The following is a 15394-nucleotide window of genomic DNA, read 5'->3' on the forward strand; positions in this document are numbered from 1 at the left end:
TATGGGGCTGGCCTTAGTCTAATGAGTCTTTTCCATCTCTAACTGCTACCATCCTTGATTCTTTATGAGAAAAACAGATTAACAGCCAGCACTACATGGTATTAAACAGAAGCCTGTATCAAGGCAGGATCCACCAGGTCCAGTTGGTCCCGGCACTCTGCTCCCTCAGGATTTGCACATTTTCTGAAGGGACCCCTTCCCCTCCAGATGAGTCTTCAACTTTCCCTTTGGCCCCATCTCATCCACACACAGCCCACCTTAAGTGAGATCATCCTTCCTAAAACATTGGACGGCCAAAAGTTGCAGGCTAAACTTAAAAGGGAAGCTCAGTCAGGTGATTAGGTCCTGTTGCACCATGGTGGGAGGACTGACTCCAGACGCTGACACCTGCGGACGGTGGGGAGGCAAGCCAGCTAGCCACCCCTTGATTTAGTGATCCCAGGCCACTGCTCTCATCCCTACACCCAGACCCACACCCACATTTGGATCATTTCGATGCGCATGGAACAGTCTGGATGCTCCTCAGAGCCCAAACCTTCTGACATCTGCCCTTCAAGATGTATTCATTCCACCAGGAAGAGTCCTTTTCACATTTCCACGGACAACAAGTAACCTCTCACCAAGAGCACACATTTAATCGGCAGGACCTTTTGTAATGGACCTGCGGCAGAACATCCGTACTTGGCGCGCCTAATCAACACAACCTGACTGATGTGAGGAAGTGTATCTTTGTTTACCACTCCTCACTATCAGCCGATGGGTTTTCATTACACTGAGCCATTGACAAGTTTTGGATGGGCAAAGCACACGCAGGCAGGTCATTTCATCTTAAGAAACCAAAGCAAAATGGAAGAACGAGCAGAAGGGGTCAGCATTAGGGAATGGGCTGAGCTGAACTCATAATAGTACCTCCCTTTTAGAGCCCTTTTTAATCCAGAGATCGCAGAGCACTGTACAAAGGACATCAGTATCATCATCCCTATTTTACAGATGGGAAACTGAAGCACAGCGCGATGGCACGACGTGCCCAAGGCCACCCAGGAGGCCAGTGGCAGAGAAGGGAATAGAACCCAGCTGCTCTGCCTAGAACAGCAGTGTCACCGATAGAAAATGCAATATATTGATGCTTAAGCAACGTGACAGGATCATAAGTGTGTCGGAAACCTCAAGCTTTGCCCAAGATGACGCACGGAGTTCTTGGCTGAATTGGGGATAGAACTTAGATATGAGTCTCGGTCTGGTGCCATCCATCTCTCTCATCGTAAATGCATGTGGTGCTTTACAGGCAAAGGACCTGATTCTCCTCTCACTGACACATGTGTTATGCTGCTGTAGGAGCTACTCCTGATTTTATACCAGTCTAAGTGAGAGGAGAAACAGGTCAAACATCCCTGGCTGAGAAGGTTTGCAGTGTAAGGCAAGATATGACCTGACAAGGAGTGCCATCAAGCCTCAGGGAAAGTACAAAGGTGACAGCAATAAGACCAAGCAGCTCATTTCTTTGAATAGAATATGGAAAGAGTTTATGGGCTGCTCAGAGAAATAAAGTAATAAAGGCAAATCTTCATCTCCCTGAGCCTGTCCATTATTGTATTATATAAGCTAAGGTTCCGTCCAGTAGATGGCAGCACTTTGCATACAAAGACGCCAGCGCAAAAAAATGCCACTATTTTGCACGCTGACACTTGAAGGCTTTCCAATATATTTCCCTACTTTTAAATGCCAATTCTGGGGGCTTTGTATCCAGACACTAAGAGGCAGACACATGCAAGTTTAATTGGGAAGCGTCTGGAAGTTTTACCAATAAGGAAACAGAAGAGGCCAACTGTGGTCCCTCACTAGCATTGGCAGTGAAGGAAATGAAATCCCAATTTCAAAGACAGAGTGTTGCAGCATTAAGATCCTCCATTATCTCTAGGATGGATGGCAGGCTTTGGTGTGTTACCTCGCAGGCTTTGGTGTGTTCATTCTGCCATTCTTCCCTGATCTTCTCAAGCGCACCAACATTCAGCTGATATTGCCTGTCTGATAGGGAAATCCAACAGCAATTTGATCACATGTACAACACACAGGTCTGGATGCATGAAAGACTCAGGTAAACAATTCTAAACACTGTGATCAGAATATGTTGGACCCTGGGTTTAATTTGGGTCTACAGCATGTAAAATGAGTTTACATAAGAAAGGCCATACCGGGTCAGACCAAAGGTCCATCTAGCCCAGTATCCTGTTTCAAACTCATTTCAAAGGATCAAATTGTTTAAATTATAACAGAGACACTTTCACCTAGAAAAGCGAAGATCTTTCAACCAGTTCTAAGTAGCAGCTGCTCTTAATTGTTAAAAGAAAAATCAAATACAAATAGAATATTTCAATTACATCATATCATATTATGACATGACAGCAGTGGTAGTGAATATTACGCACTACTTTCACTGACGTGTCATGAAACAACATTATACAAATATTCAAAACTCAAAATACTAAATGATATTTTGAAATTCCAAAATGAAATAACAAAAAAAATCCCCAAACTGAAATTTTTGAGAAATTCCATTTGGTGGGAAATTTCAAAAATATCTGTTTTCCTTTTGAATCAGAACAAAAAGAAATCGAGGTGTTGAAATTTTCTGCAAACCAGGAATTCCAAGTTGCAGCCAGTCCTAGTCCAGACAATGCCGCACAAACAAGAAACTCTTGGCATTTTCCAAGACAAACATATTCCAAAATGGAAATCTTTTTATTTCAAAATATTTTTTTTCTGCTGAAATATTTGTCACAATCAAATAAAACAGTTACTCCAAAATTATTCCCAGTATGACACAAATGGCATTTTCCATCAAAAAAAAGTTTCAACTAAACATTTCCAATCAGCGCTAACTGGGACATGGTCTCATCATAAGGAGACAATGAGCCATCAAGACATAACGTTTGACTTCCTGGGGCAAATGTATCCAGCGTATAACTGTGCGACCCACTGTGTTAGGAAAGGGAGGTCTATGCCAGTCACCCCAATACAGCACTTGTGTAATGGGTTCCTCTCCATCCCATCCCCTACCTGCGGCGCCCAGCGTGACCCAGCCCCTCCAAATGTAACAGATACTCCATGTTATCAGCACTCACCAGAATCTTCCAGAGCTGACTTGCTCTGAGCCAACTTTACAAACAGCTGAAAAACAGAAAGATAAAGAGGTCATTGTGAGACAACAGCTCAACCCACAAACACTGTAGAGACAGTAAGGTTGGGCCTCATTTCTATCCTGCAAATCCATCCTTAACCAGTGGGTGAAGTCAAACCACCAACCCAGATTTTTTCCCCCCAAGCTCTGTGTCAGTGATTCCTCACTAGTTGTTCAAGTATTCCATGCTGGCTGTCAACCATCAGGCCTTCAGCTAGCTACCAAGTACCCAGAACCACCTTTGAACTCCTGGTGATTCTGCTATCAGAGCTTCCGTGCAGTGAAAGGGGGCTCTCCTGTGTAAATCCCACTGCAGGTTCAGGGTCCCTGTTTGGCAGGTTTCTTAGAAACTGTAGCCACTATCTTTAGTTCTAAAATGACTATAACAGGGTTCAAAAAAGAACTAGATAAGTTCATGGAGGATAGGTACATCAATGGCTATTAGCCAGGATGGTGTCCCTAGCCTCTGTTTGCCAGAGGCTGGGAATGAGCGACAGGGAATGGATCTCTTGGTGATTACCAGTTCTGTTCATTCCCCCTGGGGCACCTGGCATTGGCCACTGTCGGTAGACAGAATACTGGGCTAGATAGACCTTTGGTCTGACCCAGTATGGCCGTTCTTATCTTCTTAATAGTATTTTTTCCTGGAGGTGATTTAGTTGTTGAACAGTACCTAAAGCAGGACAGGAAAAGTGCCTTCCTTTCACCCTCCCTGTGTTACCTTTTCTTGTTGCTTTTGTGTTACAAGGTTTGCATTGCGGTGCACGGCCTGTTCCGCTTCATCTTTATCCCTGCATCGCTGCTCATACAGCCTCTTTGCCTAGGAGAGAGGTGGGTATGTAAGCGAGTAGGAAACACAACACAACACACACACACACACTAAACTGTTGGATCAAATCCTGCACTCACGTTAAGGATTCTACAGGATCTGCCACATACATTACTGGAACTTCAGTTCAGTATCCTGCCTCCGGTAGCCACCAACAACTGATGCTTCAAAGGAAGACAAGCCCCTCAAATGAAGGCAGCCAACTGTGCAATGCTGCGTATATAAGGACACCTTTCCTTCCTGACCCGAGATTAGTTTATGTCCTGAAGCATGAGATTTGATTACCCACATCACAGCCTGAATAACACAGCTGGCCCCACATTCATTTTCCTCCCACACTCTTTGCATTTGCTCTGTAGCTCCTGGTCAGCACGTCACTCGCCAGGTGCAGAACAAAAATACAGTAAATACAAAGACAATGAAAAGATTTGGTGGCTTAGTCAGCTTCAGTGCTCGGACACAGGACGTGTGCTCATGCAAATACGATTCCCACTGTTTAACCATTCAAACACAAAACTATTGTAGGTAACACAGACAGTGTTCTATTTCTAATGTGCCTGCATGCTACAGATCTGTGGCCTGTAAGAACCAGATGATAGGAGCCACTTACCTCCACTGTTTTCTTGTACTGCAAATTCCTATTTTTATGAATAGCATCCATCACAAGCTCCAGCTGTGAAGGGAACAACACCTGCATTAGTGCACCCTCCAGCCCCAGGAGCCCCGCAAGGACGAAAGCTGCCGAGGAGCTTAGCGGCTAGGACAGGTGATAGGTTCCCAGTTCAAGTCCTGCCTTGTGTGTGTCAGACAACATCTCAGCAATGTGAGACCAGCAAATCTCATAACAATATACTGCATCACATGACCAACACCCTTCATGACTAGGGCCCTACCAAGTTCACGGCCAGGAAAAATGTGTCACGGACCATGAAATCTGGTCTCCCCCCATGAAAGCTGGTCTTTTGTGTGCTTTTACCCTATATTATACAGATTTCACAGGGAAGACCAGCGTTTCTCAAATTGGGGCTCCTGACCCAAAAGGGAGTTGCGGGGGGGTGGGGTGGTTTGCAAGGTTATTTTAGGGTGGTCACGGTAATGCCACCCTTATTTCTGCGCTGCCTTCAGAGCTGGGCTCCTGGCCAGCCACCACCGCTCTCCAGCTGCCCAGCTCTGAAGGCAGCGCCACCACCACCAGCAGCGCAGAAGTAAGAGTAGCTATACTGCAACCCCCTCTCCCCCCCCCCCGCAATAACATTGCAAAACCCCGCCCCCTCCCCAACTCCTTTTTGGGTCAGGTTCCCTACAATTACAGCACCCTGACATTTCAGATTTAAATAGCTGAAGTCATGAAATTGACCAAAATGGACTGTGAATTTGGTAGGGCCCTATTCACGAGGTCTGGCAACCTCGGTGAGCCCTCTCCCTCCTGTTTGGTATAAACTTTAACTACTGATTAACTATTGTTATCCTTCCTTTTACAGACAGAGGAGAAACTAAGACACAGAGAAGTTAAGAGGCTTGGCCCAAAGCCCCACAAGAAAGAATCAGGAATAGAACCCAGCTTCCCTGGATTCTGCACATAATACAGCCCAGTAAGGGCTTGATTTTCAGATGTATTTAGGGTGACCAGATGTCCCGATTTTATAGGGACAGTCCCGATTTTTGGGTCTTTTTCGTATATAGGCTCCTATTACCTTCCACTCCCTGTCCCGATTTTTCACACTTGCTGTCTGGTCACCCTAGATGTATTCCAGCCCACAGTGAGAACAAAGGCAACTACTGGGTACTGTGTGTGTCTGAAAACCTGGCCAGAGACCACAGCTGCCCCATTAAAAGCAATCGTACGTTGTAAAGATCTCTTGCCAAGATCTGAAGCTCAGGGAGCAGAAAGGGCCCAGGTGCAGCTTTCGATGGACAGAAAATACAAAAAGGATCTATTTTTCCTAAAAAGAAGCGTAGGAACCCAAAGGCAAACACATGCAGCTTGAATGAGGAAGTTGTAAGTCACCACACTCATGCACTCTGATGCAGTGACAGCATTTAGGAATGAACTCTGGACTTCCCAGAGCAGCAGGGAGTTCACGGGCGAGGGAAGGGGAGGGTCAGAGAAAGAAAACCCTTACCCTAGCAGCCAGCATATACACCGAACAGGAAAGCTTGGGCTCTTTCACAGCTCCCAGGCCCAGGTGGAAAGCTAAGGAGCTGGCCGTTTGGCGTCATTAAAGATCCCACAGCACCATTTGCAGAAGTCAAGGTTTTAATCCTGGCATTCTGGCCAGATTCCAGCTCACAGAATCACAGGACGCCTTCCCAACTCCTGACCTTTTTCTGATGACGTTTTTGCTTTTCCCTGAAGTCCTCCATCTTCCTTGCCTCTTCCCGAAGGGTCTGGGCCAGCTGAATGTGACTCTGCCCTACGCCATCTACCTCTGCAAGTGAGGGGAAAAAAACAAAAAACCCACATGCTCACAAAGACGGTCTTGACTGGAGTCACTTGTGTTATCTACCACAACACTAGGCAGCATTTCTAAAACACCTTCTCGGAGAGTTTCAACTAGAGCCAAGCAAAGTTTTTCAGGTAAATTGCAATCACCTGGGATGTGGGAGACAGGTTCAAATCCCCCCCTCTGCTGATGTGGAGAAGAGAGTTTAATGTAGGTCTCCCACACTGTAGGGGAGTGCCCCAACTACTGGGTTTGGGACAGCGTAGTGTGGGGCTTTCTCAATCTCCTCTGTTGAAACTGTTACTGTGTATAAAATACATGAATAGTCACTGGGCCAGAGAGAGAGAAGAAGTGAGACTAACTCAACAGCTGGTGATTGGAGCACTTACCTGTGAGACCCAAGTTTGTATCCCTGTTCCAACCTGACCAACGGGCAAGTTGTTTGGTGAATCTAACCCTTCGTTTCCTTTGCTTTTTACATGGACAATGTGCCCGGAAATGAACCAGTTCATTCTGGGTTGAACAAAACATTTAGTTCAACCCACAGTGGCATTTTTGTGGACTTTTTCAATTTGCTGACTTTTTTTGGAAATTTTCAGATTCGGTCTGAATTTTTTTTTTTTTTTTTGTAACTGCCAATAAACTGAAAAATCAGTTATTTGCCCAGCTTTAGCTGCACCATGCTTCATAGACATCAAACCCTAGGAACATCCCTGTAAGGTAGGTCAGCCTATTACGCCCACTTTACAGATCGATAAACTGAGGCACAGAGACAGGCGAAGGACTAGATTTAGATAACGGCAACAGTTAGCTTGAGTTACTCCTCTCAAGTTAGCCTAGCTCAAGCAAGAGCAGCCACACACTGCGAAATAACACTCAAGATCTGATTAACAGTGCAGAGCAACTGCATTAGCAGAGTGATAACCTATGCTAAAAATTGAGCTGTAGCCAGGAGCTGTGTCCCCACTACATTACTCAAGCGTCACCCATGCCCTCTTGCAGGCCAGCTAAATGGCACCACCTAACTCAGCTAGAGACTGTTGTATATGAACAGGAGTCCAGTTAGAGGCAACACTTGAGTTATACCTCAAGCTGCAGTGAACACCAGCCCTTTAGAGTGGTGTCCACGGATTTGAAAGGGCCCAATTTGAAACACCTAGCACCTGATTTTCAGATGCTTTGAGCACCCACAGCTCCCATTGATGAACCCTGAATCAGAAAATAAAAGACTCAAGATGGGTTTCATTTTATTATGAACCCCCTTGACTGGGTATTGGCCTTGCCTGGGGTTAGAGGTCACCTGGCTTACAGGTGAAAGCCCTACGTAAAAGAATAAATGGACACAAGTCGGACATCGGGAATGGTAACATACAAAAGCCAGTAGGTGAAGACTTCAATGTCCCTGGACATTCTATAACAGATTTAAAAGTCACTATTCTTGAACAAAAAACAAACAAACAAAACCTTCAGAAACAGACTTCAAAGAGAAACAGCAGAACTAAAATTCATTTGCAAATTTTATTCCATTAATTTGGGCTTCAATAGGGATTGGGAGTGGCTGGCTCATTACAGAAGCAGCTTTGCCTCTCCTGGAATTGATACCTCCTCATCTATTATTGGGAGTGGACTACATCCACTCTGATCGAATTGGCCCTGTCAACACTGGTTCTCCACTTGTGAGGTAACTCCCTTCTCTTCATGTGTCAGTATATGATGCCTGAGTCTGTAACTTTCACGCCATGCATCTGAAGAAGTGTTTTTTTTTTACCCACGAAAGCTTATGCCCAAATAAATCTGTTCGTCTTTAAGGTGCCACCGGACTCCTTGTTGTTTAGATGAAAGTTTTGTTTTGTCCCACAGGGCACTATACAGAACTACACCCAGAACTCTGACAATTGACAGCTTCTGTTCAAGACTTCCAGGACTGGAAGAGTCGGGGGCGCAACGGGTCAGGAGCCAGGTGCACCGGCAGAGTTTTGTGGGAAGTTAGGGTAAGACTGCGATACACAAGCTGCGCCTCGCGAGCGGCTCTTTAATGTGTCTCCTGTGGCTCTTTGCAACACATGATATTAAATCACTGTGTCATTTAATTATCAATCAGGATGCTTTTACTGTGTCATTAAACCAATCAAGTGATTAACTTGCACTAAGTTATCAACTTATTTGCTGTGAGAATAAATATCTATATATAAACTAAATATTTCCCTGTCGTCATGTTTGCATATGAATAGTACTATAGTAAACGAAACAATGAATTCACACGACTGTGGCTCTTTTGGGCAATGTTGAACCCTAATTTGGCTCCTGGTCCACTGAGGTCTGAGTATCACTGCTTTAGACTGATGAACAAAACAGCCCGGGGTGGACCACAAAGGCTGGGTTTTAACTGACATAATTGGATGTAATTGTTTCCAAGTGAATTGCTGCCTCCTTAGATTTTTCACCCAGTGCAGTTCAAAACCAGGAAAATGTTGAAAGGCCAGCATGCTACATGACAGCAGCACTAGCCTCTATGAAGACATTACAATGACCTGGCTTGGGGGGGGGGCGCCACTGCCCTCTATTGGATGCAATCAGCATTGTGCATCTGTGTGTCATAGGTAGGGCCCTACCAAATTCACAGCCGTGAAAAACACATCACGGACCATGAAATCAGACCTCCCCCATAAATCTAGCTATTGGAGGGGCTTCTACTGTTCAGCTGCTCCAGCTACTAGTCCACCGGCCTGGAGAGGGGTGGGACTTCCTCGTCCCCTGCATGGCCGCTCTCGGGGGGAGATCAGACCCACCTCTGGGTACCTCCCCTGGCTGCAGGAAGCTCCATGGCTGTACCTTCCGAGCCCAGCTCTGGAGGCAGCAGAGAAGAAGTGAGGGTGGCAATCCCATGACCCCCCTATATAAGCTTTGTGACCTCCCCTTCCCCAATAACCTCCTTTTCAGTCAGGAACCTCACCATTACAACACCATGACATTTCAGATGTAAACATCTGAAAACGTGAAACTGACCAATTTGAAAACCCTCCAGCAGTGAAATTGATCAAAATGGACCCTGAATTTGGTAGGCTCCTAGTCATAGGCAGGAGAGCTGGTCAGGAAGAGGCTGACAAAACATTTTTTTCATCAGAATTTGAAGATTTATCTAAACATTTCACAGACACGGTTTGATTTCAACAAAGTGACGACAGAAACCTGCCCGATTTTCTGCCAGCTTCCCCCATCTGGCCCCTCTGCAACCCAGCTGGTGGGCTGCTGGGGAACTCAGCCTCCAGGATCTGCAGCCCGCCTGGAGGCTGGCGCTCCATTCCGTTTGGCAGCAAATTTCAAAATTTCTGTTTTGGTTTCATTCTGATGCAGAAACAAGTTTCAAAATATCAAAAATCTCCCACAAAACAGAATTGCCTTTCCCTGCCCTGCTCTACCAGACGCCAGCTTGCTTGGAGCTCTCGCCCTACGGACGCCATGACACGCCGAGCGCCTGCAGCATAGTGACAAGCATGCCGTTCCTAGAGCACCACAGATTTCCGGCAACACTATTGTGTTGTCACATTCTTTTCAGCCTCTTTCACTTCTAATAATGGGTGTTGAAATGCCAGCACTGCTATTCTTGCGCCACCAGCTTCCTCCCTTTCAGAGTATCTGCCGGGAAAGAAACAGTTATCACGACAATAACTGCACTGTCCACCTGGTGCCAGCCAGTTTTAAAATGCACGTTAGGACCCCAAGGCTGCATTAGTGGCTCTATCAGGCCAGTTACTTCGAATTAACCTCAACTGTTCTTAAGAGACAAGTTTGTCTCTAGAAAGAGACTTTCAAGCTCTCCAGTAGTGGTTGGAATGTGCTTAGAACGGAGCAGCATGAAGTACACCAAAAACCTTCCTGTAGGGTCAACTTTACTGTTCAATTCTCTAACCTGTCACTCCAGTTTTCCCACTGGTGTAACATCACTGAAGTCGAGGGAGTTACCCCTGATTTTATACGATTGTTAAATGGAATGCCAACCAGGCCCATTGGACACACACAAGGAAAACAACTTAACAGTAAACAGCATGAGAGCTGGCCAAAACTCTGGGTTTCAGATCACAAAAAGTTTTGGTATTTGGGAATTTTGTTTCTCTCCGATTCAGAATTTACTGAGATATTTTGCTAACTGACAAACCACAAATACCTGCATCTGGGAAACACTGAAATGTGGCCTTTTAGATACAAAACAGGTGCTATTCAGGGAGGGCAGCCCAGGGAGCCAGTTGACCCAGGAGTCTGGAAGCCCTGGGCTCTTCAGCCCAAGCCCAAGCCATCTGCCCCAGAGCCACCGACACTGGAAGCTGGTTCCAGGAATTGCAGGCTCCCAGGTCTGCGGCAGGAAGCCTAGAAGCCCTGATGAGCCCCACCTAGAGCCATGGTTCTCAGGGCTTCCAAGCTGTGGAGCTGGGAACCACACTGCTGCTAGACCCACAGCACCAAGCGTTTTCATATTCCTGGCTCCAAGCAGGGAGCCTGGAAGGCCTGACATGGAGGGGCTGTCCCAAAGTGGTCGCTGGAGCCCAGGCTCTTGAGTTGTTGACTCCCCGCTCCACAGCGGGGACCTTGGAGTCCTTGGCTCCAGCTGGGACTCACAAGGCTGCCTGAGTCTCTGTCACATAGTGTGGAGCCCAGTAGGCCCTGAGCAGTCTGCGTGGTGGGATTGTCCCAGAGCTGTGGACCCTGGAGCAAGGGCTTCCCAGCAGCCCAGCAGGAAAACAGGCAGGTTTCCAGTAGAAAGCTCCCCGTGTCCCTATGAAAGTTTCATCTAACCTGTAATAGGGCTGGTTAAACACTTCAGTCTGCTGAATTGTTATTTTCCAACTAAACTTTGGTTTCATCAGAAAATTTCCAATCAGCACTTCACTGTAGTTTAACTAGTCTCTTTGATACGCGAAAGAAATGTTTCCTATCAAATCATGCCTCGTTATTGTGTCCTGGGACTGACAGGGCTAGAAGAGAGACAAGGTGGGTGAGGTAATATCTTTTACTGGGACAGCTTCTGTTGGTGAGAGAGAGATCAACTTTGGTGCTTACGCAGAGCTCTTCTTCTCATATCAGATCAGTTATTTCTCTAGTGTTAAAAATTAACCACCACAGTAAGCAAGTTCTCTCTTTCCACCACCAGACGAAGCAATACATTGAGCTGTTACATACAGGGTGATAAGGGGTTAGGTGCAGGCCAGAGAAAGACACGAAATATTTGGGCCAAAATGGAACAACCGAGCACAGCCACAAATATAAATACAGACAACCAGGAGGAGATATGAAGCTGAACAGAATACAGAAGTGGAGGCACTTTGAATATAGCACTAATACATCTCCTCCAAATCCCTTCTTAGACTCTTCCCTCCAGGACTTTATCTGATCTATTTAGATGTTTAGCTTCTCAGGGACCCAGTAAGTATAATGCAAATTACGTGGATTTTTTTTTTGGGGGGGGGGGATGGGGGGAGGGGAGGGACTCTATGACTAACAATGCTTCCAACTGACGGGGGGTTTAAGCAAGTCAGTTCATCTCTCTCTGCAACAGCTTCACAGTTTATGAACCATAGATTACACTTCCCTCTCTGATCTGCCCACAGGGCGTCTTTGTGAGGCTTCATTGGTTAAGGTTTGTAAAATGCTCTGAAGGTAACAGCGCTGTGCATTCTATAATGGCACTATGCTCCTAGAAAGTATGGAGTGAAAGTAACTGCCAAGGAGATGAAAACAAACGAATGTAAAATGGGAATAGCTCACTGTACCCCCAGCTAATCTGATTTTACAGTCTATTTCTAAGGCAAACGACTGTACAGGTTTGCAGACTTTTGTATATACTTTTTTCAAACTGTCGTCCACAGTCGCCAATGCAGCCGGATTTCTTGACAAATACGAAGAATGATGTTAAGCAGTTACTTACGTTGCTTAAACACTTCAAGAGCTCTCTTCAGGGTGCTGAAAAACACAGGCACAGAGTTACAGGGTAAGTGATAGAATTGTCAGATTGCCCCTGGCATGTAATGATGGCTTCGCTGACAAGGGCAAGATTCCCCCTTCGCTCTAACCTTTTCACATACTGCTCATGCCCACTCAGTCCATCTTTCGAGATCACTAATGGGTTGTACGTGTATGTACACACACACACACACACACAGTCAGGCTCAAACGGAGATTTGGGCTTTTCACCGTTCTGTCATTCAAGGACAAGATTTCATGCCCCTATGCAGCAGCACAGACGGTGGGGACAGGAGACACTTAACATCACTGCATATGCCAACCAATTAGGCAGTTCAGGATGACATTCCTGTGACACCCGGGGCAGCTTTAACCCACGCTTATATTATCATCATCATTAATATTTGTTGGTATTACAGTAGGACCTAGAGGCTCCAACCAAGATTGGGTCCCACTGGTTTAGGCACCGTACATAAACACGGCCTCTTTCTGTGTTTAGGGCGGGGACTGTCTAAACAGACAAGACGGGCAAAGAAAGAGAGATGATCCCCATTTTGCAGATGGAGCTGAGGTGCTCTGACAGACATTACAAACGCAAAAGAACATAAAACTAGCTTGTTTGCTTTCATTCCACTTCCTTTTCTGTGACTGTAGCAAGGGTAGGCGGCAATCTAGCTAGCACAGGTCACAGTAGCAGTGTAGGCACAGACTTCAGCGTGGGCTAGCCACCCGTCGGGGACCCTGGGTAAGCATTTGGGTTTCTGGCCTGCACGGAAGCCCATGCAACCAAGTCTACACTGCCCCAGAGTATATTTACGCTGCCCACAGCACCAAGCCTCCCAGCCCAGGTCTGCAGACGTGGGCTTGCACTACAGCCCTAAACATAGCTGGTAGAGGTTGTGGCTCAGGCTCAGAAGCCTAAGGTGCTGGGGGGGCAGAGGGGAGGCTTCTGAGTGTGAGCTCCAGCTCAAGCCGCAACTTCAGAGTGCAGCTATTTTTACAGTGCTGGCGCAAGCCCAAGTGTGCAGACCAGTGCTGGGAGGCTCACTGCCACGGGCTATGGAGACAGACCCACTGTTACCCGGCTAGCACAGATATGCCTACCTGGGATCTAACTACACCTTCATTTGCAGCCTAGTTCTAGGGTACCCTAAGAGGAAGTGGAATTAGCATAAAGAAAGCTAGTTATATGTTCTCTTGCATTTGCAGTGTCTTTCAGAGCATAGCAGGTTCAACCTAAACACCCCTTCACCACCCCTAACATACACATGTTGAAATGTGTCCCAAGAAATTGGACTCTTTTGGACAGTGAATTTCAGTGCTGAAATGTAGAGGAGATCTTATTTCCATTCTATACAACCCCCAGATGCAGGAAGATGCAAGCAAGTAGAGAATACAGCCTTTCACATGCAACCACACTCCGCAGCTTAGGGAAGTGAAGAGATGTGTCCAAGGCCACGCATGAAGTCAGGAAGAGAACCCAGCTCTCACGATTCCCAGTCCTCTACACTAGACCACAACAGCTAGTGTTGACTTCCTTTAAGTAGCGTTAATTTCTGATCATAGGACGTTGGTTTAGTGGGATGCTAACATCAATGAATTACAATTACTGGCATGTCTCTCATACACAAGACTCTGATTTTAGCCAGTCTTTTTCCAGTCATATCAATACTAATTTCAGCCTCCTTCTAACTTGCACTCCCTTTTTTGGATTCGACATTAGCCCCCACCATCAGCGTTCCAAGTCAAGGTAGCTTTTGTTATGAACACAAATAGGAATGAGAACACACACAAGGATCTAAACTTACTTCAATTCTGTCTGCCCACAGGGCTTCTTCTTTGTCAGGTTAATGAGCTCTTTGCCATATTTTTCTTCTATAGTTGCCCTGTTGTGGAAAGAGAGGAGGTTAGGAGAAACTCACATGCCATGCAGATCTGCAAGGTGCTTGCTAGAAGGGTAAAGGCTGGAAGGAGAGGGTGCTAGAATGAAATGTAGCTCCCAAACCAACTACACACAAACTGCCTCATACTGCCATATGGTGTCGAGCTGAGTCCTGACCTGGCCTAAGGGGTCGTGAAAGGGACTGCTAACTACTCTACCAGGCCTGAACCACCAGAGGGCTAATAGCTGAGGTTTGGCCAAAAATGGAAATGAAGTATTGTGAATTTCACCCTTTCACCTCCCAGGTTTCCAGCCAGCTGCTACAGACAGGCTGCAAGTGGTTAGTCCAAAAGAGCAGCAGCTAAGATTATAGTGTCGCTGTTTACCCAACGGACCCCCCAAAATGCATTTTTCAGTGAAACAACAATCTGTCAAAAACAAAACAAAGATCACCCAATGCTATTTGCGAGTTCCTGGCTCCCAGACCTGTGTTCAGACTTTGCCTCCTTTGAAGCTCTAAGGACAGCTCCTCCTATATTTGGGATTACCCTGGTGAAGTATATAAGGGCTACCTCTGTTAAGTGGATGGAAAATTTGGCCTTTAAGCTCCAGTGGGAGTTTTCCATGGATCAAGGTCTGTAAGGGATCTTTGGAATAAAACAAAAGTTTTAAAAACAACATCTGAAGCAGGACCTTAGTCCTAGAGTTGTCACCCACCAAGTCAGCTGTTAAATATGGCATGTCCCAGAGGCTACGTGGCACTTCTGAGATATCACACTAGCCTCTTCTCTCTGGAGGAAGACAGAATTCGAACCCATGGCTAGACCACAGTAGTAGTGTTTGGTCACCTTATTCTAAGCCCAAATGAACATTTACAATTGCTATGAAATCAATACACATGCCCCAAGTGTAATAAAAATGTAAAGACCCACTGAAAATTAGGCAGCTATTTATATTTATCCTAAAGTCTGCCAAAGCTGTGTCCTTACAATATCTGTCATCTTTAATATCCTCTTGAATGGGGAGTCTAAAACCATCAGGAAACGCCAGTGTGATGGGTACCACACAGTGATCAAAGTGTTCATGAAGAACTATGTGTACAGAGG

The 15394-nt window shown here is 46.0% G+C and overlaps 1 protein-coding gene across 1 annotated transcript in view; it reads right to left on the reverse strand.

Annotated features, from left to right (window-relative positions):
* Positions 1 to 15394, reverse strand: part of PSTPIP2 (proline-serine-threonine phosphatase interacting protein 2) — a 53860-nt gene that overhangs the window by 7992 nt on the left and 30474 nt on the right. Inside the window, exons 3-9 of the mRNA XM_034774045.1 lie at positions 14215 to 14292; positions 12372 to 12406; positions 6330 to 6436; positions 4618 to 4680; positions 3900 to 3998; positions 3123 to 3168; positions 1946 to 2025 (exon numbers count right to left, since the gene is read on the reverse strand). Coding sequence (XP_034629936.1) covers positions 1946 to 2025; positions 3123 to 3168; positions 3900 to 3998; positions 4618 to 4680; positions 6330 to 6436; positions 12372 to 12406; positions 14215 to 14292 — 508 coding nt within the window. The remainder of the gene's footprint in view (positions 1 to 1945; positions 2026 to 3122; positions 3169 to 3899; positions 3999 to 4617; positions 4681 to 6329; positions 6437 to 12371; positions 12407 to 14214; positions 14293 to 15394) is intronic.

This window comes from Trachemys scripta, chromosome 6, assembly GCF_013100865.1.
Source record: "Trachemys scripta elegans isolate TJP31775 chromosome 6, CAS_Tse_1.0, whole genome shotgun sequence".
Classification (NCBI taxonomy): domain Eukaryota; kingdom Metazoa; phylum Chordata; order Testudines; family Emydidae; genus Trachemys; species Trachemys scripta.